Source organism: Lampris incognitus, chromosome 16 (genome assembly GCF_029633865.1).
Source record: "Lampris incognitus isolate fLamInc1 chromosome 16, fLamInc1.hap2, whole genome shotgun sequence".
NCBI classification, from domain to species: domain Eukaryota; kingdom Metazoa; phylum Chordata; class Actinopteri; order Lampriformes; family Lampridae; genus Lampris; species Lampris incognitus.
In genome coordinates this window covers 22,267,397-22,292,414 of record NC_079226.1, presented here as the reverse complement: position 1 = coordinate 22,292,414, position 25,018 = coordinate 22,267,397, and the positions used below count along the sequence as shown (strand labels likewise).

The following is a 25,018-nucleotide window of genomic DNA, read 5'->3' as shown; positions in this document are numbered from 1 at the left end:
GGGCATGGATGCGTAAAAGCCCCCCCCAACTAAATTCACCTGTACCTCAACAGGATTTACAGTGCACATACACACAATTAACACCAACAGCATATTAACTTAGACAAAAACAGTTTCCTTCAGTTTTTCAGTAGGACCTTTTACATGAATGACTAAGGCCTTTGACTCTGCGACAAGAAATGCAAAGCTAATAACAATGACTTCATGCTGAGGCTCTGGCACAAGGGGCCCCCCGAGCCTGGGCCCAGTAAGCCTGTTCAGTAATCCACCCATGGGCGTGATGCATTGTAATTAGCACAGTGTAGTTGAAAAATAAAAGATAGATTTGAATGATCCCACAACATTAAAGTGTTGTTTACGTGTGTGTGTGTGTGTGTGTGTGTGTGTGTGTGTGTGTGTGTGTGTGTGTGTGTGTGTGTGTGTGTGTTTCTGTGAGTGTGTTTTCATGCTGTGTGGAGCCCATGTATACTGTGGCACCCATGCGTACCTCCCAATTATAAAGACACGTAGACCTCTAATGCTGGGATACATAGGCAATCCTTGGGGATATACCTGAAGATTGTTGCATTGTAGCGTAGTATTCTTCATATATTTTATAATTTCATGATGATTCTGTTATCCTCTTTCAACGTTGTATTGTGTAAATTGTGTAAACACAACATCCATTGCACGTTGTCCGTCTTGGGAGAGAGATCCCTCCTCTGTTGCTCTCCCTGAGGTTTCTTCCTATTTTTCTCCCTGTTAAAATTTTTTTTTTAGGCAGTTGTTTCTTATCCGATACGAGGGTCTAAGGACAGGATGTTGTGTTGCTGTAAAGCCCCTTGAGGCAACTTTGTGATGTTGGGCTATACAAATAAAATAGACTTGACTTGCTATTCTATGTTAAGTAAACCGAGAGAGCCACGAAACCGTTGTCAAATTCCATGTAGTGCAAACCTACATGGCCAGTAAACATGATTTTGAACAGCGATGTGGCGTTTGGTACGCCCCACGACATCCCGGCGAAAAGTCTAGCATGACCAAACTTTTTGTATTTTGTTTTTCAAGTTTCCCCCTTTTTTCCCCCAATTGTATCTGGCCAATTACCCCGCTCTTTTGAGTCGTCCCAGTCGCTGCTCCATCCCCTCTGCCGATCCGGGAGGCGCCCCGACCGACCAGAGGAGGTGCTAGTGCAGCGACCAGGACAAAGACCCACATCCGACTTCCCACCCGCAGACACGGCCAATTGTGTCTGTAGAGACGCCCGACGAAGCCGGTGGTAACACGGGGATACCAACCGCCGACCACCGTATTGGTAGGCAACGGAATAGACCGCTACGCTACCCGGGCGCCCACTTTTTGTATTTTGCAGTCTAGTCTGACATCGCCTATGGCGTGTTCCTTGACGTTGACCAATAGGATGACAGCGTGCTCTCTGGCGCACATATGTAAACATGGCAGCGAGAAAGCGATGCTGCTGTTGCTGCTATCAGGTGGAACGACGAAACCGAGGAAAGGTTCGTTGAGCAGTGGCAACAATACCCCTGCCTTTTTGACGTTTCCTTGAGGGAGGACCATTACAGGGTCAAAAAAGATTAGCTATATGTTGGCGAGAAATAGAGGAGACACTTCAGCAACCTGGTGAGTAGCTGGTTAAGCGATGCTAGGTTATCATGACTCAGCACTAGCCGCAACAGCGTCCACAATCGTTCGTTCTTTTCCTTTTCATTTCGGAACGCAAGACCGCCAGCATCACACACACTGTTTCTGAAGCGTTTCAGAGTGAAGCACTTTGGGTGTCTAGAAAAGCAATGTAATGATGATTATTATTATTGACCCCCCCCCCCCCCCCAATTGTACTTGGCCAATTACCCTACTCTTCACATCCGGCCAAGCCGGAGGTAACACGGGGATTCGAACCGCCGACCCCCGTGTTGGTAGGCAATGGAATAGACCGCTACGCTTTCCCGGGCGCCCTTATTAACAATTTCGTGACCCTCCTCTCCGACGACCTATGAACTCACGCAAGATCGTGAAAGGCAGCATACGATTGGTGTGCGTCATGCTTCCAGTGTTGCCAGTCTACCGGCGAAAACACAGCAAGAATGTATGGCACACTATGATTATCTAAATCTGACATGGTGACCATCGTGAAAGACAAAAATATTGTGTAGTCTGATCCCGGCTTAAGTAAAATTTACCATTAGAAGTCTGTGGTGAGCAAGAGTTTCTGTGTTGTTGCCTGCTACCTGCAGAACCCTGGACTTTAGATTTTAACTGAAAGCTAACCTAAAAGCTTACATAATGATTATTATTTAGATTAGTGTTGCAAAAAGCTTCCCCCCAGCTTCTTCTTCTTTTTTTGTTGTTGCAGTAGCAGTAATAATTTATTTCAGTTCTTATTAACAACAAAAATCTTCCACAACAGTTTTCCAAAATGAATGCACATATAAATAAATAAATAAATAAATAAAAACAAGGCATTAAATTAAAAGGAAAGCAAAAAATTTTGATCGAAAAGGTGTGGGCTGAAGCTTTAGCTTATTATATATATCCTTTTTACATACCATATTCTAATTAGCAACCCTTTCACTACTAGGTTCAGGTTATACAAAAACAAAAAAAGTTCCAAACATTTCATACAAAATAATAATCATACCTCAGTTTTATATGTTTACATCCTTATTTCTAAGCATTTTTTTTTAAATTTGCAGTGAAGCACACATTCTTAATTCCTTGTCACATCTATTCCATAAGTTAACCCCTTTGACAGATGTACATCTATTTTTTATATTTGCCCTTACCCCCTTTTAAAAAGTTTTTTTACTTGATTATTGATTTGCCAATTGCCAAAAATTATAAACTTTGTTTTACTTCAATTCAATGAAAACTTGTTAATATCAAACCATTTCTTTAATACTTTTAATTCCCTTTCTGCTGTCTTCAGAAACCATTCCAAACTTTTCCTGGAGCTATATAAATTAGTGTCATCAGCAAATAAAACAAATTTTAACAATTTAGACACTTTAAAAATATAATTTAAATGCAGTATAAGCAGTTTAGGGCCTAGCACTGAACCTTGTGGAACCTCACAAGTAACCTACAACAAATCAGGTTTGACATTATTTATTTGTATTAACTGATATCTATCATCAAGGTAATTTCTTCACCATAGATAGATAGATAGATAGATAGATAGATAGATAGATAGATAGATAGATAGATTATTTTATTAGCCACATGACCAAGGCCGCTGGAATTTGTTTTTGGTACGCTTTAAACTCTGTAGCACAATACATACATAAACAACAACAGACACTCCACATATTATCACGAACAATACAGTTACACAATAACAGAAATAAACATATCAGACATAACAGGTGAATGGTGGTGTTTATGCCAATGTTGTGTGAGGAGGGGAATTCAGAGTCCTGATAGCTACGGTAAAAAAACTGTTTGCAAAGCATTTAGTTTTAGTTGACAGTGACCTGTAGTGCCTCCCTGAGGGAAGGAGCTGGAAGAGGTGATGAGCAGGATGTGAGGGGTCAGAGGTGATCTTCCCTGCTCGCTTTACAATCCGGTTAGTATGTAGAGATTCAACTGAGGGGAGTTGGTTGCCTATGATTTTGGATGCCTTGTTGACAATCCGCTGCAGTTTTTTCCGGGTGTGACTGTCCGTGCCGCCGTACCATACTGTAATAGAAGATATTACGATGGACTCGATAATGGCTGAATAAAACAGTACGAGAAGTTGATGTTTGATCCGGTATTTTTTAAGCTGCCTAAGAAAGTAAAGTCGTTGTTGAGCTTTTACAATGATGTGTTCAGTGTTAGTTTTCCACTTCAGGTTATTGCTGATGTATGTTCCAAGGAATTTAAAGGAGTCAGTGGTGGTGATGGGGTCTCCTTTCATTTGTATGGGTGTTTAAGGATTCGGCATGCATCGGAACTCAATAATGAGTTCTTGGGTTTTGGTTGTATTAAGCAGAAGATTGTTGTTTGCGCACCAATCTTCTCACAATGAGTATGCTATCCCTCTTGTACCATTTCTGCCCAGTTTCTTCATTAACAAACCATGATCAATAGTATTGAATGCTTTTTTTCCAAGTCTATAAACACCCCCACAGTATATTCCTTGTTGTCCATTACAGTAGATACTATCTCTTCTACTGAGTCCATCATTGCCATTGAGGTGGCCCTATTTGCTTTAAAGCCATACAGCTGGTCACTCAATAAATTGTTTTTCTATGAAATTATCAAGGCTTTGCACAAATAGTATTTCTATTTTTTTTGAGAAATGGGAAAGCAGTGAAATTGTTCTTGAATTGGAGAATAGATGTCTATATCCACTTTTATGGATAGGAAAAAAGAAATATTTACGTCACACACATTGTGAACTTTTAGAGAAGCCCAGACAGACATAACCAACTCAATAACTTGTTATACAATAATGAAAGGAAATCAGCTGAGAATACTGTTTGAATGGTGCCATTGGCACTGTCATTTAAGATGGGCTTGGGAGACATCACACAGTTTTCTGTGTTGATTATGAATCCTCACAGAACTGAGCATCCTGCCAGTGTCTCTTGCTCTCCCTTTGGATTTTCTAACATCTGTACATCTGGCCTCCACAATGTTTTTGTAAAGTAACAAGGGGTTGACTGAAGTCCAGATCTAGGCACGAAATGCCGTATATTTCACGGGGCCTCCTCTCCATTTGGTGAATAAAGACTTGGGAACTTGATATATATATATCTATACGTGTATCTGCAAACAAAATCCCTGCTCTGTTCTGTGAAATTATTTGGTACATACAGACATATATAGAAATGGTGAGCTACTTTCAGATTAATTTGTCCATTCCTTCTTTGGCTATGTATCAAAGCTTTTACTGGAAGACTTTTTAGATGGTAAGGCTTTTAATAGATTTGCCTCCATTTCTTGATGTTTCTGGTTGCAGTATGTAATGCTTATCTGCACTGTAAAAAAGAAAAAGAAGAATTAAAAACAAGATTAAAAAAAAGAAATGCATTTTTAAGTAACTGAGTAGGAATTATTTTGTGTCCGTCAAATAACAACCAACCGAGCATGAAAAACGGCTTTAGCTTGCATCAGTCCCACTAATATCCTGCGTTAATTTATTCCTCACTGCTGCTTTGAACGATGAGGTTTATGCCTGAGAGGCCTGGGGGAGTGAACTCTTCGCATATGGGGGGCAGGACTTTACATATTACACACTGTTGGTTGATCCACAAATGTGTCACCTGCTCATCTTCTTCAGTTTATTTTGAAGAAGACACTAAATCAGATTTCTAGAGGAAGGTCATCTTATCGAAGCACCAACCTAAGACTTGACTTACCAAATTGGACTTACCAAACTAAGCACCGGTTTGGGCCCATACATTTTAAGGATCCCCAGGAGCTGTTTGGAGAAATTCCAGCTACGCACTTATAGACCAGGGGGTAGCTGGAATTGATACATTGTACTTTGTGATAGATTGTAATGTTTATGTTTTCAGCACTGGGAAAAGTGCCCTTGAGCAGAGCACCAAATTCCCGTTTCACTGAAACTGCTGCTGTCCCTGCTCTGTTCTGTGAAATCCCTTGGTATATTCAGATTGATGAGCTATTTTCAGATTGATTTGTCATATGATTTGCAACGTTTACTCTACAACAATGGAAACTGCAAATATGTTGCTTCCACATTCAGCTGTTGATCCTTTATTTTCTTTGCATGTGTGTGTGTGTGTGTGTGTGTGTGTGTGTGTGTGTGTGTGTGTGTGTGTGTGTGTGTATTTTAGATGATTTAAAATGAAACACATTGAGCCATGGGGCAAAATGTCCATAACTTGACTGAATTTATGTTACGTTACATTGCGTCCTGTTATGTTGTGTTGTCGTTTTTCAGTGGTAGTAAAAGTGTGATTGAGCCTGAGCTTGACATTTACGTACAATGCGGTTTTTCATGGCAAGGATATTCTGCATGCACAAAGTTAAAAAGGCATCTTCAACCCAATGAAATAAAAAGCCTTTGATATTGCTCTACTCCATTAGTAACAAAGCCACTATCGAGTCATGTCACTACATGTCATAGGTAAATCTACACTGTTCTGTGTCACAGTCGATTGAAAATCAACTTTGCCAGTGCTGTTGCACATTTTATCTTCAGATCTATAACTGGTTGTTTGATAAAAGGGGAAACAAACAGGATGTCCAGAAGTAAAATCCTTCTGTGGGGCTTTTTTTTTTTTTTAAATTGAAGTTTGAGAAGCGCCTGCTTATGGTATACCAGCTAATCCAAGCCAAGCTGTAACCAATTAAATTATAAATTGAATTACGGGTCTTAATTCTTTTGGAAATGCCAGAAGCCTGATTTACTGCTCATGAATGGCTCTTCAGATGTGTGTCTGGAGGGGAAAAGACATTTTATGGTCACAGCAACAACGCACATATTTTGGCTCAAACACGAGTAGCTGTTGCTGAGTCTTCATCAAAAAAAGTAAGACATAATGGAGCTTCTGTCAAGGAGGGAATTAGCCGTTTACGCCAACCTAAACACAGATCTAAAGGGATGAAACCTGTGAGTGTGAAGCAGTTCTTCTAGTGTCCAGAATAACATATGATAGGGGGAGTGAAATCAGGATGGATTAGCTGAAGAATTTAGTGTCCATATTGATGAAGCAGAGGAGAAGGTACACACTTCCTTCAGTCAAATAAAATCTAAGCCAGTTTTAATCAATGACGCAATCTCTGAAGATTTGTGCCAGTGAGAAAACCCATCAAAGCAACCAGTGAGGTTGATCGTTATTTCAGCTGTGAATTGTATAGAAAACAAAGGGGATGGTAATTTTGCTGTGACTAAATCCTTAAATTGCTCCGTGCTTGCAAGTGGGTTTTCAAACCCAATCTAAGTTTAAACACACTTCTGTGTCTCCCTCCTTCCTTTTGCTATAATAACTCATGGATTGATTATGATACGCTGGTCTGTAGCTTGACCTGCAGACTCCATTGAGGACCCGAATGAATTAGTGAAGCTGGTCAACCCTAAGTCAATTTTGTGTTGACTGGGGGCATCTGGGTAGTGTAGCGGTCTATTCCATTGCCTACCAACACGGGGATTACCGGTTTGAATCCCTGTGTTACCTCCAGCTTGGTCGGGCATCCCTGCAGACACAATTGGTCGTGTCTGCGGGTTGGAAGCCGGATGTGGGTGTGTGTCCTGGTCGCTGCACTAGCGCCTCCTCTGGTTGGTCGGGGCACCTGTTCGGGGGGAGGGGGAACTGGGGGGAATAGCGTGATCATCTCACACGCTACGTCCCCCTGGCGAAACTCCTCACTGTCAGGTGAAAAGAAGCGGCTGGTGACTCCACATGTATCGGAGGAGACGTGGTAGTCTGCAGCCCTCCCCCCGGATCAGCAGAGGGGTGCGACTGCGATGGCTTGGAAGAGTGGAGTAATTGGCCAAGTACAACTGGGAAGAAATGGAAGGGGGGGGGGGAGTTTGTGTTGATTGATTATTCAAAAAGTTATGAATTGCTTGTTTCTGTCTGGAGCTGTGCATTACCATGAGTGGAATAAATAATAATGAAATGAAATGAAAGTGCGGCATAATCATCTAAACTGTACCATAGTCCTCAATAAAAGGGGTTTACCACATTAGCTCTGGCGTAAATAGAGACGTAGCCCTTTCAGCAGAGGAGTGTTGGTGGTTTAGGTGGTAGGAAGTTTGCCTGCCAGTAAGAATAATTGATAATTGTCTTAATAGCTGTAGTCTAACTCAAAACAAAGGCCAAAGCTTTGCTAGGATTACCAGTAGTAATGAGGGGTGTCATGTACCACAAAGGATATGAGTAATTCCTTCAATGTTTGCGTTTTGCCAGCGGCAATCCCCAGAACTTTATAGAAGACAAGTTTATAGCCAGTTTGAGGTCCTTCAGACTGTGGAGCATTTGGGATACCTGAGACTTATGTTATTTTATGAGTTTGTTCTTTCAACAATCTAATCACACCAGATGACTGCACTGCATTAAAAATGAATTTATAGTCAAGAAAAATGAATTTATGGTCGTGTCATGCAGGCATGCAGAGAATTTACAAATCGTGTGTGTGTGTGTGTGTGTGTGTGTGTGTGTGTGTGTGTGTGTGTGTGTGTGTGTGTGTTTTTGTGTGTGTTTTTGTGTGTGTTTTTGTGTGTTGTTGTTGTTGGCTGAATTTTTTTGTGGTAATGTGTGAGTTTGCTTCTTGTTGACAGAACCGTTAGGCCCTAAAATCAAAGTAAATGTGCTCATAGATGTGTTTCGTTGTATTTGATGGATGGGTAGGATAAAAACACACAAGCAATTGCATTTACTATGCAGGTTTAGGTGGCTTTGTCCAGCATTCCTTTGATAATTATTGGTGTGCAACATTAGACGTAAATACGCAGTATAGTTGGATGTGCTGAAGTCAATACCCCGTCAAATGAAAACAAACATTTATATGATAAACACAAACAGATGGTCCGACCACATTTCACTGCATTCTCGCGGGATGAGTTTCGGTATCTAATCATGGTGCTTAAATTTTGAAAGCACTTTTGCATTTTTGAAAGCAGGGCAAATCATATTTCTTTTGCTTATATACTAATGTCGTGAAAAAAAATGCTTAGCAGAATATATTGAATTCAATCCCTGATTAATAAATCATCTGTTTGCATGAGAACATAAAAGACAATGATTTTTACATTGACAGTGCAACTAACAAGGACGAAATGTTGTCCATGGGCCAGCGTCACCTTACAGACTATTTGGTTAATTCATTATATGAGTAATCAGAGTTGTTAGTGTGAAGTACAGCCAGGGTTGAGAAAGGGTCACATTTAGTGCATTGGGGGAGAAAAACTAAACAATTGAAACATCAAATTAAAAAGCAATATTACATCAGATGGCAAAAAAAATCTTTCCATGTGTTACTTACATGCACTTTTGGTTTAATTTATTTTGCAATAGTTGACTTCAGATGTTGACGACTCAGAAGTAATAAAGAATTGCCTTCACTGGCAGTTCTCGTTCATGAAAATAAAAGTCAATTTTATGAGCTGTAGCATTCTTTGCACTACTTTAATGAAAACACAGAGACAATGTGGCTATTTCATTTTCTACTTAAAATAGAGCCACTTTTCTTCTTTAAATGTGTTTTCCCCATTTCTTTTTACTACCAGGCTATGGTTGGTAATCCTTTCTCCAAGGGGTCTTTCACGAACATAAGTGTCTCATCGTTTTCTATCTGTTATCAATATATTGATTGGTAAGAGTTGTAAAGCTGAATTTGCCATATATCTGGAATGTGACAGTACAGATTTTCATGTTGGAAGGGCAGTTTTAAAGCTGTGTCTGGACATTTGTTTTCCCGCCAAATGATCTCGTAGGGAATGTATAAAATGCTTTCCACATAAATGCCTTTCGGAAGGCATTTTTTTTCAATCCACATGGGGTCTTGTTCACCACATGAGCGTGAGTGCAAGCCATCATGCAAGACACTGCAGAGCATGGCATACTTCAAAAGTCCCGGCCGCTGTGAGAGAAAACACAACACTGCTCTCATCCACTTTGAGTGACTGAACTCACAACCAGGGTGTTTTTTTTCCCGACGTAAAAATGCCTAAAGGCTGTTGTGTGGTGGGCTGTATTTTCACTGGGGAAATTATAGCATCATGACACTAATAGTGGGGGCAGCAACTAGACTACATAATGTTGCCCTCGCCATCGAGATAGCCTTCTTCTTATTCCAAACCAACATTGCTGCACAACCACTTTGCATTCATTTCGGTTCAGCTGTTATTAGGCTGTGTCTAATTATTGTGTCTTATTAGGCTGTTGCTGTGCTTGCTTTTCCATTGCCATGTTATATATCACATGGTCATCAGCTGTAGTGAACTTTGTGAAAATCCATCAAAACAGAAGATGTTGAAGGTGTGAACACATTTACATATGAATGGTTAAAGACATCACAGGGCTGTGTGCCCTGTGATGGCCTGGTGACCTGTCCAGGGTGTCTCCCCGCCTGCCACCCAATGACTGCTGGGATAGGCTCCAGCATCCCCGCGATCCTGAGAGCAGGATAAGCGGTTTTGGATAATGGATGGATGGATGGATGGATGGATGGTTAAAGACAAAGTTTGTTTTATGATCTGAAATCCAATCACCCATGACTTTTCTTTTTTCTAGGTATGAGTGAAGGTGCGCTTGTGTATGTCTGTGTCTGTCTGTGCCTGTGTCTGTCTGTGTCTTTGCCTGTGTCTGTGCCGATGTCAGTCTGTGTCTGTACCAGTGTCAGTCTTTGTCTATGCCTATGCCAGTGTCGGTCTGTGTGTGTGTCTCTGTCTGTCTCTGTGTGTCTCTGTCTGTGCCTGTGTCGGTACCAGTGTCAGTCTTTGCAGGTGGCTGTGCCTGTGTCTCTGCCAGTGTCAGTCTGTGCCTGTGCCAGTGTCAGTGTCGGTCTGTGTCGGTGTCGGTCTGTGTCTCTCTGTGTCTGTGCCTGTGTTGGTGTCGGTCTTTGTTTGTGTCCGTGTCTGTCTGTGTCTCTCTGTGTCTGTGCCTGTGTCAGTGTCGGTCTGTGTCTGAGTGTGTTCATCTTTGCACATTAATACAGGATTGTTTTGAGTGTCGGCATCAGCCAAAAGCTTGCCCGCAAAACTCTGCCACTCCCTGCCCAAATGTAGTTTAATCCAGCCGAATCCACTCTCAGAAACCAGTTCCTTTTCAAGGTTAAGCATAACCGATGACATGATCCCAAGTTTTTTTTATTCAAGTCAGTTGCAAGTCAAGTCATTACACAGATTTCTAAATTGCATTTGGTACATCTGGCTTAGTCTATGTGGAGCTGATGCATGAATTAGGTCCAGCTGTTTAGAAAAGCAAGTTTGCCAATTGACCCATGTTTCTAAAACCAGAAGCCCATTGTGTGTGAGTCGCTGCCTATTTCAAATAAACAGGACAATGCATTTTCTTAAGTAAAAGTGAGGCTCTCCCATGTGCAGTACTTCTCTATGCAAGATGGATCTCCAAAACATTCATCTGTCAGGACTCAGGACTGCTCATGCCGGCACTTATACCGTGAAGACACTCTGGCAAGTGTAGCACCTCTCTCAGAGCATGCATTAGAAAAGATGCTCTTGCCGAATTAAGGTCATGATATGGCCCTGGTTGTTGAATGGTGAAGAGACAAGAGAATAAGCAAATGTTAATTGATTCTATTGAGTTTTGTTCAAGAAAAACGATGTACAAAACAAACTCATAAGCTTCTACAGTTGTTAACAAGTGCCATATGTGGCAAAGAGAGGCCAAAGTATTTACGAGTATGGCATATACACCAAAGTTTTGGACCTTAAATTTGAGTATTTTTCTACCTGCCCAGTCAAATGTATCCCAGCTACTACCTTGCTATGATTTATTTTAATATTTAATTATTTATTCATGTTTTTTACTTTGCCAGAGTTAGCTATTGGCTATTTTGTACTGAGTTAACCCCCCCCTGCTAAAATGGATTCTGTGTTCTCTCCCTTAATTTCCTTTATTGTTGGTAAAAATGAGTCACAGTTGTACACTAAACACTGAACAATCAAATAATAGATGAAAAACAGAATAGTGTACAAAGTTTAATCACTTTTTGTTGGCTTAAAAGTTATATGATTTCCTGGCTGGAGGGTCCTCTCTCCAAACATCTCTTCATTATAACCTGAAGCCCTCTCTATGTTAATTGGTATGATATGACACATCCAACGTTTGTGTTTACAGAGTCTTTATATTCAGCGATGTTTCAATTTGATGCATTAAATGTCAAAATCTCAGACACACATGACACCCCCCAGCCCCCCCCCCCCCAAGAGCTCCTATACTGGAGGATGAGAGACCACATGAGATGGCATCTATGGCATGCCGCGATGTGACACATCTCATTTCAGGTTTCAAGTTTATATGTCATATATGAAAGTAGGTTTACACTTATTCTCATAATGAAATAGTTGTCAGAGAGAAACAGACGAGTGGGATGGGAATTATTGAGGGGCGGCCGGTTGATTTAACGTTCTCACATTTTACCGTGTACAATGACGGGACTGCCGTTTCCTTAAGAGAAAAACGTCTGACGAAGTCCATGACTAGTACATAGTTAATAAGTCAGTCCACACTCGGATGCCTCCCACCTTGAAAACCACACAGTTTGGGGGAAAGGAGAGTTTTTATGGATGCAAACAGGCGAAAATGCAAGTGCATGCATTAAGGTTTTTATAAGGTGGAGGAGCTGAGGAGAAACTCAAATCACATCATGACTGGACATTATTCTTGATGCCTGCCCACATATGCAAAGATGTATAGCTAGGAATTTGATGCCTTTTCCAGGAAGAGAAAACACGGGATTTTATAGACGCAAATATAAAGGGCAATGGTGTTTGTGGACTTTTTGGCACATAATGATGGACAAATGAGAACTTGGTGCAGATAAATGGGGTTAAATGGAGGAAAAGACGTTTTTCATTTCATGTGGTCTGTAATGCTGCAATTTTACATGCATTTATGTAATATCTACTACTCTCACATCCGTAGTATAGCCTGTCTCACCAGCCTTGTCACTACAGTACTGCTCCCATCCTCTTAAAGTGTATGTAACCAGTGGTGTTCAGATAGCAGTTTCCCAAACCAACGCACAGACATCCTTTCAATTACCATATACATCTACTATATGAGAACCTATAACTTCAGTTCTATCCCAAGGTCTCTGTAAAGTCGCAGGCAGAACATTACACCTCTAAAGTCCTTGTTTTACACACTCAAATATGCCAATAATACCAGTCCGCTGAGAGGACAATGCACCAAGAAGCCCTGTGTGTCTGTTATGTGTTTGTGATGGTGTTAGCTGAAAAGGACAGCAAATCCTTCAGCTAGCACTTGTGGAACAAGAGTTTTAGAGATTTATTTCAAAGATTTATTTTTTCGTGTTTTGTTATACTTGGTTCATTATAGAAGAGCCAGCAAGGTGTGAGTTGGGAATCGGACACATGTAGGCAATTAGGAGGGCTTGAACACTCTCCAAAGTGCCATTAACAAGGATAAACAATTTCCATTGTAACTCACCAATGGCTTTTATCATGTGAGCTTGAATACTGGAGGCGTTAACTATGAAGCTCGCCTGGATGTGGAGGAGTGCTTTTTGTGTGTGTGTGTGTGTGTGTGTGTGTGTGTGTGTGTGTGTGTGTGTATGTGTGTGTGTGCGCGCGCGCGCGCGCGCGTGTGTGTGTGTGTGCGCGCGCGCGTGTGTGTGCACAAATATGATGATGTAGTAATCTGTCAGCTTGGTTCTCTACATCTCCCTTTCTCTTTCTTTCTCATTTCCATGTCAGTGAACACTATTTAAAGCAACTATTTGCCATCATACCTAATGTTGCGGAGTTGTCACCAGCTGTTTTAGATCGTGACTCTATTGTCAACTCAGCTGTCATTCGTCTCCCCAGCGGGAATAAAGACTAAGAGCTAGGAGGGGATCCAGACTTTATCTGGCAGTCAGGCAGATGGGTACATTACTTTCTCCTCCCAATGGATGATGATGACTCAACACCAAGGGTATGGCCGATTCTGGGATTGCGTTCATCAGGATGTTTGGCGTGCAAATGGATTTGCACATTTTTAAGAGATTTGTTTCAGAAATGTTTTAATTTGGTGTTTGTTTGTTTTTTTGTTTTTGTTTTTTCTATTTTCTCTTATGAATCCACTGAATCTCTCTGAGATGGCAGATGTAAAATGCACATCAGAATTCTCCATGGATGGTTTCGAGGGAAGCAAAATGGATGTTGGAAAAACTTATATGGCGACTTTTATTCAGGGCCTGAGAGTTCAAGAACGGATGTAAGACTATGTAAGAATCATAGTTTTTGACTATTATGTGACCTAAACCAAAAATACAGGACTTCTGGATCGGTTTTCTCTGAAGTGAATAGGGATCCAGCTCTCTTTTATTTAACATGTCATTTTGTGTGTTTCACATGAGATATTATTTGACAGCTAGAAGGAAAGAGGAAGTAGAAGTGGAGTAGAGGTTTATATTAAGTCTGATATGTGTGTAGCTGGTGGATAGAAGAGTTGAGGAAAATAAAAGATGGATAGCAGAGAGAAGTATAGGGAGGGAAGGTAGAGAGGCAAGGAAAGGAGAGCAGAGGAGTGAAACCATTTTGTTGGCAGCCAAGACGCCCATGGCAAAGCTGCGTCAGCAATGTTAGCTCTATTTTTGCCAGAATGTGCTGTTTCCTGAGCTGCACGGCAGCTTTCATTCAGCCTTGCAACACCCAGTGCTGTTCAGCCACTACAGTATCACCTCAGCCCAAGATACAACTCTATATTATAATTAATTGTAAAATGAATGGGACCTGACAGGAACCAGTCCAGAATATACTTTAGCCAGCAGTTGCCCTCTGCTGAGGATATGACCCAAGTTCTTTAGTCAATCCAGAATATAGCCAGTACCAATCTTTATCATAGGATAAAATCGTAGCCCTAAGCTAATGTAAGTTAGGATATGGCCAGCATCATCCCTCAGCCTAGGACACAGCTCTAATAGTCAACCTCAGCTCCCTCCAAGCAAGTACAAACTAAATTCAAAGTCAAGTTCTACTCAAAGCTCCCAGGGCACTGCCAGCACAGCTGGCAATCTGGACGAGCTGCTGCACTAGCAGATGATGAGCCAAATCATTCTTTCTATTTTTTCTTTCCACCCCCTTTTACACAGCAGAATATCATTACAACCCCCCCCCCCCGTTTTTTAATTCTAAATGGGCAGAATTGGGGGCAGAGAAACTGCAAGGGGGAAATTGTGTAAAGAAATGCATTCACTAAGACTTTTTTGGGGGTTTCCAAAGAAACTTTGTGATCTCTTATGCTACTAAAAGCCTAAATTAAACTTGTCTTTTGTCTCAATTTCTTTTTCTTTGTCCATTACATTTTCTGGTGTCCATATTATAGACTCTAAAAATAGCTGCTTTTATTCTATAATTACCAGTGAATAGCATGGCTGTCATTCGTCCATATAATGTTCCATTATTCCTACTGCCTGCTTTTAATAACTGTTTAATAATCTAATTTGTCCTGCTTGACCAGTGTAGCCCTGTCTCACAGGCGACTGCCAACAGCAATCTCATTGTTCCAGGGGCTTTGGAGGGGTTAAGTTACCCCGACCCCGTTGTGATATCATAATTTCTGTTCTTGTCTGTTGATCATGCTGGTTAATGCTGTAGATGCAGTGTCACATGTAAGGTTCCCTCCCCCTCTATCTAGTTCCCATTCATTGTCCCTCAGGGTGTTGATGCGATCCATGTGTTCAGTGCCCTAAACTCTGAAGTATCCAAAATAGGGCTGGTTCCGTTGCAGCAATGTTATGATTATTTTGGTGTGGCTGAAAGTGTGATCAACTCCCAAAAACTTTTCTTTGTAACTGGTTTTAAGATTGTGTGCTGATTGGGTCATACCCTGACGAAAGGTGGCTGTTAAAAATTGTAAAATCAAGCTTAGGTCTGCACTGGTACAACCCCTAAATCTGTGATGTGATAAGTGCAATTATATGGGCAGTAATGTACACAGGCTACCGAAAAACACTTATTCCAGAGGTTGCAAATGTACCATGGTGAATGGCTGATTAATTGGCTGGTATTCCCACATTCAAAACCAAATAGTGAAACTTAATGTGGTTGCACAAGTGCACTAGCTAACTTAAGCAGTAAAGTAGCATATCTGGCATAAATATTTATAATTTGTAGCAGTTTAAGCAGACTGTTTGCTGGCAATCGCACTCAACAATAGTCTCCCATGTATAAAAGTTCCAACCAGGGGTATGATTTACTAAGGCTGAGAATAGTTGTGAGCAGTGCTAGCAGTTTTACTGTTCTGTTATTTTGTCTATTTTTAAAAAAATGTGTTGTCTCATCTGAATGTAATCCCACTTGATCAATGATTTAGTTTGATGGGATGTACAGCACCCACAATGTACTGTGATAACTCAATTACCTGTACTTTCCAGCTGACTCATACACTTGAGGGATGTCCATGGCCCTTTCATTTGCAGTGAATGACTCAGTGCGCCACTTGAGATTCATCAAAGCCATGACACGCACTCCTAAACCAAACTAATCATCCTTTCTCCCCTTTGCACTCTGTTATTCTCTCTCTGTCTTGCCCTGCAGTTGGCAGCACCAGCCATGCTCTTTTGGACCGATTCCTTCAGGAGAACACTGCAGATGATTTGTTTCCTCGTTATTTGGATTCAGATGATGATGGCCAATGTAAGAATTGCACGCTTGTCTGTTTGAACGTGCACCATACGATCAGCATTACACACACACACACACACACACACACACACACACACACACACACACACACACACACACACACACACACACACACACACACACACACACACACAGTGAATGTTATTGTCACTTTGATTATTGTCATCTGTGATTGATCATGAATTAGCTGCATTTGTATAAATATGCAGGGATAAACTTGAGATTTTCCAAATACTGTAGGCCTCGTAAATGATCTGATGAGTTAATGGCATAGAACCATGTTGAAAAGGACAAACTGAAGTCGCATTTGAACATTTGAAATTTAATAATGAAGGGTTGGATATGAGTAATACTTTTATAGCATTTTTACTTTTATGAAGCACAAGCACTTGGCTTTTAATAATTTGAAAAACACATCTTGTGGTAGATTTGCGCGAGCAAACACTGATTTATTTGTTTTAAGTCTTGAATGGAGGACCTTCATGATTTTAGGTCCCTTCTTAATTGGGCAAAACATGTGCTGCATAACTATAATTCAATCACCCTGATCTCACAGAAATACATGAAATGAGCATGGCCTCTTAAAGAGAGACTGACATGCCCTTTCTGAACACATTTTTTAACTGGGAGTTTCAATCATAACCCGAAAATAGGTGTGGTTTTATGAATTCAGAGCTATTGGCTTCTGTCTCCCTGGGTGTTCGCGTGGGTGGGGCTTGGTACCGCTCATCACTTGCCATAGAAAAAAATGGTGGTAGGCGTACAGCACGGCAGTGCAATACAACTTGGCGAATAATATGTTCGATGATACAAATATCTGTTAGATAGATAGATGATATATATTTAGATAAATAGGTAGATAGATAGATAGCTATATAGATAGATAGCAATATGTCATAGCAAGATCGATAATAAAGTCTCAGCAAAATAGCACAAACTCGAGCCAAGTAGCTAGCAGGAGGGGGGAAAATCGGCTTCTCCGTGGTTTTATAGCATCTCGCTACGGACACACCCTATATGCAAATTGACTGGTGTCTACGTATCCACCGGCACAATTTGTCATTGGACACCATCTACAATCAATCACAGAACTCTCTCAAGTGGCCACAGATGCGCTGTTTTGGCCACTGAATTTCTCCGTGGTCACATTCCAACTCAGAACATAGCCTATCAATAGGAATTTTCAGATTTTGATGTCAGTATCACTCTATCATCGCATTATGTAGTTGTGGCATCACGGAAACAATGCCAATGGAAAGTCAATTAGGATCCTTTGTCATATTGGGCACACAAATTCCCTGGTTCAACAACGTTATGCAATGGGCAGTAGTTAATGTTGTCTTGATTAGAAAACGTTATTGTTATTTTTATTGCCATTTGACTGAATTTAATATAGAGCCTTAGTTATGATTTTTTGTTCTCTAAAAACACTGAATTGTGTGTGATATACATAACTGTAATTTTGATGTAATGAGGGAGTTTTGACGGAAGGGAGCTGTGTCAAACAGATTTTTCCCTTTATGTTATCGAAAAGGCAATTATATTCCTCTTGTATCATTTGCCCCCTAATAATAATAATAATAATTAATAAGATGAAGACCACTCCCCACATTGGAATGAATGAATGAATCTATCTAACTAAAATGGAAGGAGTTTCTTTCCTTTCTGTATGTAGGTATGTCTGTCTGTCAGTCTGTCCTTTGATTTTCTCAACAACTGTACATTCAATTGACTTCACACATGTTGGGTGTGTTGCTGAAGACCCAAGGAAGTGCAGTGTCAAGTGTAAAGTTGTTTGGATAAGTGATTGTCAAGAAAATCAAAGGACAGTCATACATACATACATACATACATACATACATACATACATACATACATACATACATACATACATACACACAAAAGTTCTTCCCGTAGCGACCGGATGAAGAGCGCCACTCTGCCATTGAAACCCACATTGTGGTCAGAGGGGGGATTACACCCAAATTGGCACTGCACTAGTTTGTTAAATATGATATGATGACACTGCTCACCTGTGGTTAATGTGACTTTTTGCTTTATTGTGAATTTGCATATAAAAATGTTGCTATGGTGATTGCAATGGACTCTGCTGTCGCTGAAACCACGTAGCTTGCATGTTTTTTGAATCGTTGTCTTTACATTGTGTAGTTATCTGAGCTCATTTGTGTTATTTATGTAACTGTTTGATGGTGTTCGTTCAATAAAAAATCGTAGATTTTAAAGTGTCCCGGGGAGGACAAATTCCTTCTTCTTTGGATTTCTAAGCACACAGGGGCAGTTTAGTAAAGCCATGAGGGGGGCGAACAAACATTTCGAAAGCATAATTAAAAAGAAATGGATATAGTCGTAAAGCTCCTTAGATATACTCTGAAGTGTTACATAACTCCTGCTGACATTGAACATAACCCCAAAACGTGTTTCTACAATACTCGCTAAAATATCCTAAATAAATCAAAATGTTTATGCGTTTTTTTTTTTTTCAAATAAACTACCTAAATGCAGTGTAATTTATGTTTCAGCTGCAGTAAATATTTGAAAAATTCCGTTAGATACATCTTTTCATAAGCTGAACTACAATCCTAGTTTGCAAACCAGAAGAACTACAAGTATGGTGCTAATTTAAGAGAGCCCTTGGGAGGCCCAACACATGAAATGAAAGTTATTTTGTTTTTTTTGCGGGTCTCCCCCCCCCCCCCCCCCTTTTTGTATCCGGTCAATTAACCCACTCTTTTGAGCGATCTCTGCTCCACCTCACCTGCCAATTAAACATTACATCAAAATGACAGTTACATCGCACACAATTCAATGTTTTTAGAGAACAAAAAAAATCATAACTAAGGCACTATAATAAATTCATTCAAATGACGATAAAAATAATAAAGTTTTTGTTTTGTTTTTTGTTTTTTTGGAAATTTCCCCTTTTTTTTCCTCCCCAATTGTATCCGGCCAATTACCCCACTCTGTCCCAGTTGCTGCTCCACCCCCTCTGCCGATTCGGGGAGGGCTGCAGACTACCACATGCCTCCTCTGATACATGTGGAGTTGCCAACTGCTTCTTTTCACCTGACAGTGAGGAGTTTCACCAGGGGGAAATAGTAGATTACCAATATCCAAATGAATGCAAATTAATGAAAGATTATTGCATAATTATGTTTATATTGTACAGAAAATACGAGGAAAATAGGTGTCTTTAAGTTGAAGTAAACAACATAGTTAATTTTTATGTAGGTGCGCCGCAGATGCGATGTGCAACAATGGGACAGTCAGATCACATTTTGACCCCAGATTAGATTTTGACCCAAGCGAAATAGTTTATTTTAGAACAGAAACAAAGTTTTCTTCAATGAAATAATGTTGAATTAGGTCTGTGTTTAGGCACAGCCTGGAGTATTTCTATTCAGTATGCCCTTAAGGGTTTCCTGTGGCATTTGGCCTTATTATTGGTAGTTTCCTTTCCAACCATCACATGATGTCTCACAAGCATCCTGCCTCTCCTTTGTCTTTCCTTTCTTCTCTTACAGCCTCAACCCCCTCTGTTCCCAACCGTTTTCTTTTCTCATTCTTTAACCCCCCCCCCCCCATAAAACAGTATCACGTATTTTCCTCCCTCAAAGGTCTTGTTTTCTTGTTTAGAGGGGAAGTCACCCCAAAAATCAAAAATGCGTGTTTTTCCTCTTACCTGTAGTGCTATTTGTCCATCTAGATAATTTTGGTGCGAGTTGCCGAGTTTTGGCCATATCGGCCGTAGAGATGTCTGCCTTCTCTCAAATACAATGGAACTGGATGGCACTCGGCTTGTGTTGCTCAAAGTGCCAAAAAATGCATTTGGAAGAACTCAACAGCAATGTCTGTTTCCAGAGATCATGACCCGGTTACTCCATAGACCTGGTTGTGTAGGAACTATTTTCTTAGACCGAACTACACCTACATGAAACTGCTCACAACAAGGTCTGTGGATTATCTTGAGTAATCAGGTCATGAGCTCTGGAAAGAGATATTGCTGTTGAGTTTTTCAAATCTATTTTTTGGCACTTTGAGCAACACAAGCCGAGTGCCATCCAGTTCCATTGTATTTGAGAGAAGGCAGACATGTCTACAACCGATATCTCCAATACTCAGCAACTCACACCAAAACAATCTAGATGGATAAATAGCACTACAGATAAGCGGAAAAACTTGCGTTTTTGATTTTGGAGTGAACTGATTAAGTTTAACAAAAACATTTTCTACCTTATCTCGCTTAAATCATTACATCTTAAGGGTGACCGCTTTACCACACGTCAAAACTATCATGAAGACAGGCAGAATTTGAAAATTACGTCTTTTTTCAGCAATGGTTTAACAGATAACGTTGTTTGTGAGGATTTCTCTTTTTTTTCTCCCCTTGAGACCACAAAGCAGTTCATTCTGGTTGGCTGGAAGACAAAAAATGACTGTCATTCCCACAGCCTCTTCTGACTGCATTTGCATTTAATTGGGGTGTTTAATATTTGGGAAAACACCAGATTTTGCGGTGCATTTGGTTCAAACAAATGAGAAACATCGCCCTGCACAGCCGGAGAGCGCCCACAGATCTAGACCAACAGCCATTTTAGCCGTACGCATACGCCACCAGTTTTACCATCATTTTAGACATACGCATGTGGGGAGAACCAGTCCACTTTCTAGTCTTTTACTAAGTGAAATTTGTGTATTCAGTGAAGGATTTTTATCAGTATAAACATTTGTTAATCTAAAACAGCTGTATGCCTACATACACATAGATGGATGGATAGATGGATGGATGGATAGATAGATAGATAGATAGATAGATAGATAGATAGATAGATAGATAGATAGATAGATAGATAGATAGATAGATAGATGGATCTGGAATTCATGAAGCACCATTTCTTTGACCTGTGTTTGGGCACACAGTCATGGAAATCTGAGTGGAGAAATAGAGTGCTGCTTAAAGCTGTTCACTGTTATGGCCACTGATGTATTTATTTGTTTATAATTCACAAGTGTGGAAACTAATGTTCAGCCTAGATGATGTTAATAGGAATACTAGTTGATGTTGTTCATCTATCCATCTGTCCATCCATTATCCAAGACGCTTATCCCAATCGGCCCTGTGATGGACAGGCTGCCAGTCCATCACAGGGCCCACACACACACACGCACCTAGGGACAATTTAGTAATATACTAAAATATAAAAAAAAAAAACGTTGCTAAAATAGTTTACTAAAATAAAAATGCTCAAATAGAATTGGAACAGAAAGTCATTCTGAAGAAAAGTCTCCCTCAATTAGTGGCAGGGGGTCGCAGTACTCATTAACTTCATAAGCATGTATTAGTTCAGTTTAATTTAGTTTATTGGTTTGAGTGTGTATTAGGAAATGCATATGGGAGTTGCAAAGATTATTTTTGCATTCAATGGTTGTTTATGGTTATGCATGTTTTTTCAGTGACACCTTGCATATAGAGAAATAGATAGATAAAGGCAACAGCACCTCAAAGCCAACCTTCTGATAAGCGTGTCTGTGAATGTTCTCATTCATCCAGGTCATGGTTATCCAAAGGAGTTGAATCAAGTGCAATTGCACTTGATTCAACTCCTTTGGATACTTCTGATAATCCTCTTAGTGGACACTACAGGTGAGTAGCTGCAGCAAACACACTATACCTAATAACAACAGACGTCTGATTTATGTGAGCAACAACTAACAGTGATTATTGTTTTGCTCATTTGCATAGCCTGCTATAACACATCTGTGAATAACGTCTATCACTTAATAATTATACAAGATTGCCACTAAATAAGCACATTAGAATAAGTGAAATGGGCCATTAGGGCCAACACTTCCTGTGGGGAAAAATTGGCTTAATTTGATAGTGTGGTCAAGAGGTGTGCAATTCATCTTCCAGCACAGTGGTTTTCAAACTCTGGGTTGTGACACACCAGTGGCGTGCAGCGTCGGGACAGGTGTATCGTGAGAAGGCTGTAATGGCTATAATGCGAGAAGATGGAATCACGCACAGCACTAATGAATACAACTGGACTGAATTTTGGGAAATTATTTATTTTATTACATTTCTCATGCTGCCACTATAGGACCTCCATCTTCCGGCGCTTCCTTACAGGCTGGTACCCTTCTATTTAATATTCTTTCCATCGTGTGTAGAAAGTGTTATGTTTCACTGATAAGGAAAAAAAATAAAAACAGTGACCAGGATAACACACATAATATTAACCCTAACCTTACATTAAGAAAAAGAGAAACCGTATGTAAGAGAAATGTAAATGCAATATCGTAAAAACAGGTTGTGCAGGCACCACAGTTATTAAATTTAATGCCTTTTAAGACAATTTTTAACAAGAAATTAAGCCTTGTTTTTGGACAAATAATCCCATTCTAAATATAAATACTACAGGTCAGTATAAGGCAAAGTCAAATTAGGGCTGTCTCAATCATGAAATTTTATCTGTTGTACATGTAATTTTGATTAACAATTTAATTATCTTGTTTGGCTCATTTTCGTTCATTTCATTACAGAAAGGACAATGAAACAATTTTCCAGCTTTCTGTACAGTTAGTGACACTTCAGTGCGTCACTGAATAGTAATGTGGCTCTAAAACGAAAGAGCATAACATAGTGCCATTAAAGCATTTAAACATTAAAGGGGCCGTCCAGTTAGTGTAGCAATCTATTCCGTTGCCTACCAACACGGGGATCGCCGGTTCTAATCCCTGTGTTACTTCCAGCTTGGTCGGGTGTCCCTACAGACACAATCGGCTGTGTCTGCGGGTGGGAAGCTGGATGTGGGTATGTGTCCTGGTCACTGCATTAGCGCCTTCTCTGGTCGGTCGGGGTGCCTGTTTGGGTGGGAGGGGGGACTGGGGGGAATAGCGTGATCCTCCTACGCACTATGTCCCCCTGGTGAAACTCTTCACTGTCAGGTGATGTATCAGAGGAGGCATGTGGTAGTCTGCAGCCCTCCCCAGATCGGCAGAGGGGGTGGAGCAGCGACCGGGATGGCTCGGAAGAGTGGGGTAATTGGCCGAATACAAATGGGGAAAAGGGGGGGAAGGAGGGAATGTATATTGTAGCGAATTCGGGGGGCAGTCCGGGAACCGTCGCCACAACCGGGACGCGAACCCATGTCTCCCACTCCGCAAGCGACAACGTTAACCAGTTGACTAAAGGCCCCGACCCGTTAGTCAAGGACCAACGTGTCTACTTATCCATGTACGTTACAATATGTATATATATAATTTTAGCTGTTTTTCAAAATATCGTTCGCTGTACCGCCATTATTATCTGTCGCACATCTACTTCTAAAACGGCTTTTGGTCTAGAACTGCAGGGGCTCTCTGGCTCTGCAGGATGATGACATTGGAAAAAACACTGAGTCGCTTAAACTCAGCTCCTGATTGTAGAGGTTTTGATGGAGGACAGTAATTTTATTGGTTTCACACTGAATTTGCCACAGAATGTGTTGCTGTGATGCAACCTCACCTTGCTTTACTCCTGCTATCATTCACTACAAGAAACTAGAAGCGGAGGCATCATTTTGCAGTGAAATTATATATGTATTATGGTTAATACGAACAGTTTACCCAAATGCATCCTGAGATTAGAAAAATTATGATTTTTTTTTTATAGAAGACTGTGGGTAAATTGAATCTATCAATACAATTTAAAGGAAAAGATTGTAGCAGAAATAAACTTAAAAATCCTATGAGGCCATCATAACACAGAAAGCTATGTTGACTTTCCTCAAATTTTGACTTTGTAAATCTAGATTTTAATGTCAAAACATCTGTTTGTATGTCCTGCAGATACATCCTGTGATTTTGAATCTTTCTGCCACTGGACGTTGTCAAACTACAGCGGCCAAAGTGACTGGTGGGTCACATCTCCACAGCAGCCACGAAAAAACACACCAGCTGGCGTGATGTTGCCTTTCACTGACCATTCAGTGGGAAGCTCTAACGGTAAGAGCCAAAGCTTCACTGAGAACATGCTAAACTAGCTAAATTGCTGTTTGAAAACACTGCTCATGCTCTGCACACTTCGCTGAGATTAATTTAGAGTTGGACAGTCCGTTGTGAATTTTCCCAAAGTTTAGAGAAGGATCATCCGCTCTCAACAACATGTCGTTTCTGCTAATCTCATGTTTGACTCCTTCTAAATTCTCAATCCTATTACCACTGTCAACTGAACAGGAGTGTGAATCGGGGCACTGCTGTAACTAAAGCCCTGTCCTAGATGGTACAGTTGAGATTGCACAGTCCTCATGTGCGCATGTCCATGAGGACTTCAAGGCCTGTGGGGCTGTCTCAGTTCTCATTTTGTGGTTCGAAAAAGGGGTCACAAGTGCCCCCAATGAGCCATTGATGTGCCCTTTGGCAAAGCTTGCATCAGTGCAGACTTCACAGTGGTCTACTACCCAAAAATCCTTGCAATGACCAGTTACAGCAGGTACATACAAAATTAAACTAATTTTACAGCGAGTAGATTGGGATTTTTCCAATGGTGGAATGTAACTAAGTACATTTACTCAAGTACTGTACTTAAGTACAAATTCAAGGTACTTGTACTTTACTTGAGAGTTTTCATTTTATGCAGCTTTATACTTGCTACTCCATATGGAGTAGCATATGGAGCTGAATATGGAGCTGCCAGGAAAGAGGGAAAGAGGAAGGCCAAGGAGGAGG

At 40.6% G+C, this 25,018-nt stretch overlaps 1 protein-coding gene across 1 annotated transcript in view; it reads left to right on the top strand.

Annotated features, from left to right (window-relative positions):
- ltk (leukocyte receptor tyrosine kinase) overlaps window positions 1-25,018 on the top strand; it is a 97,219-nt gene that overhangs the window by 10,907 nt on the left and 61,294 nt on the right. Inside the window, exons 4-6 of the mRNA XM_056295386.1 lie at window positions 15,154-15,215; window positions 16,184-16,282; window positions 24,140-24,295. Coding sequence (XP_056151361.1) covers window positions 15,154-15,215; window positions 16,184-16,282; window positions 24,140-24,295 — 317 coding nt within the window. The remainder of the gene's footprint in view (window positions 1-15,153; window positions 15,216-16,183; window positions 16,283-24,139; window positions 24,296-25,018) is intronic.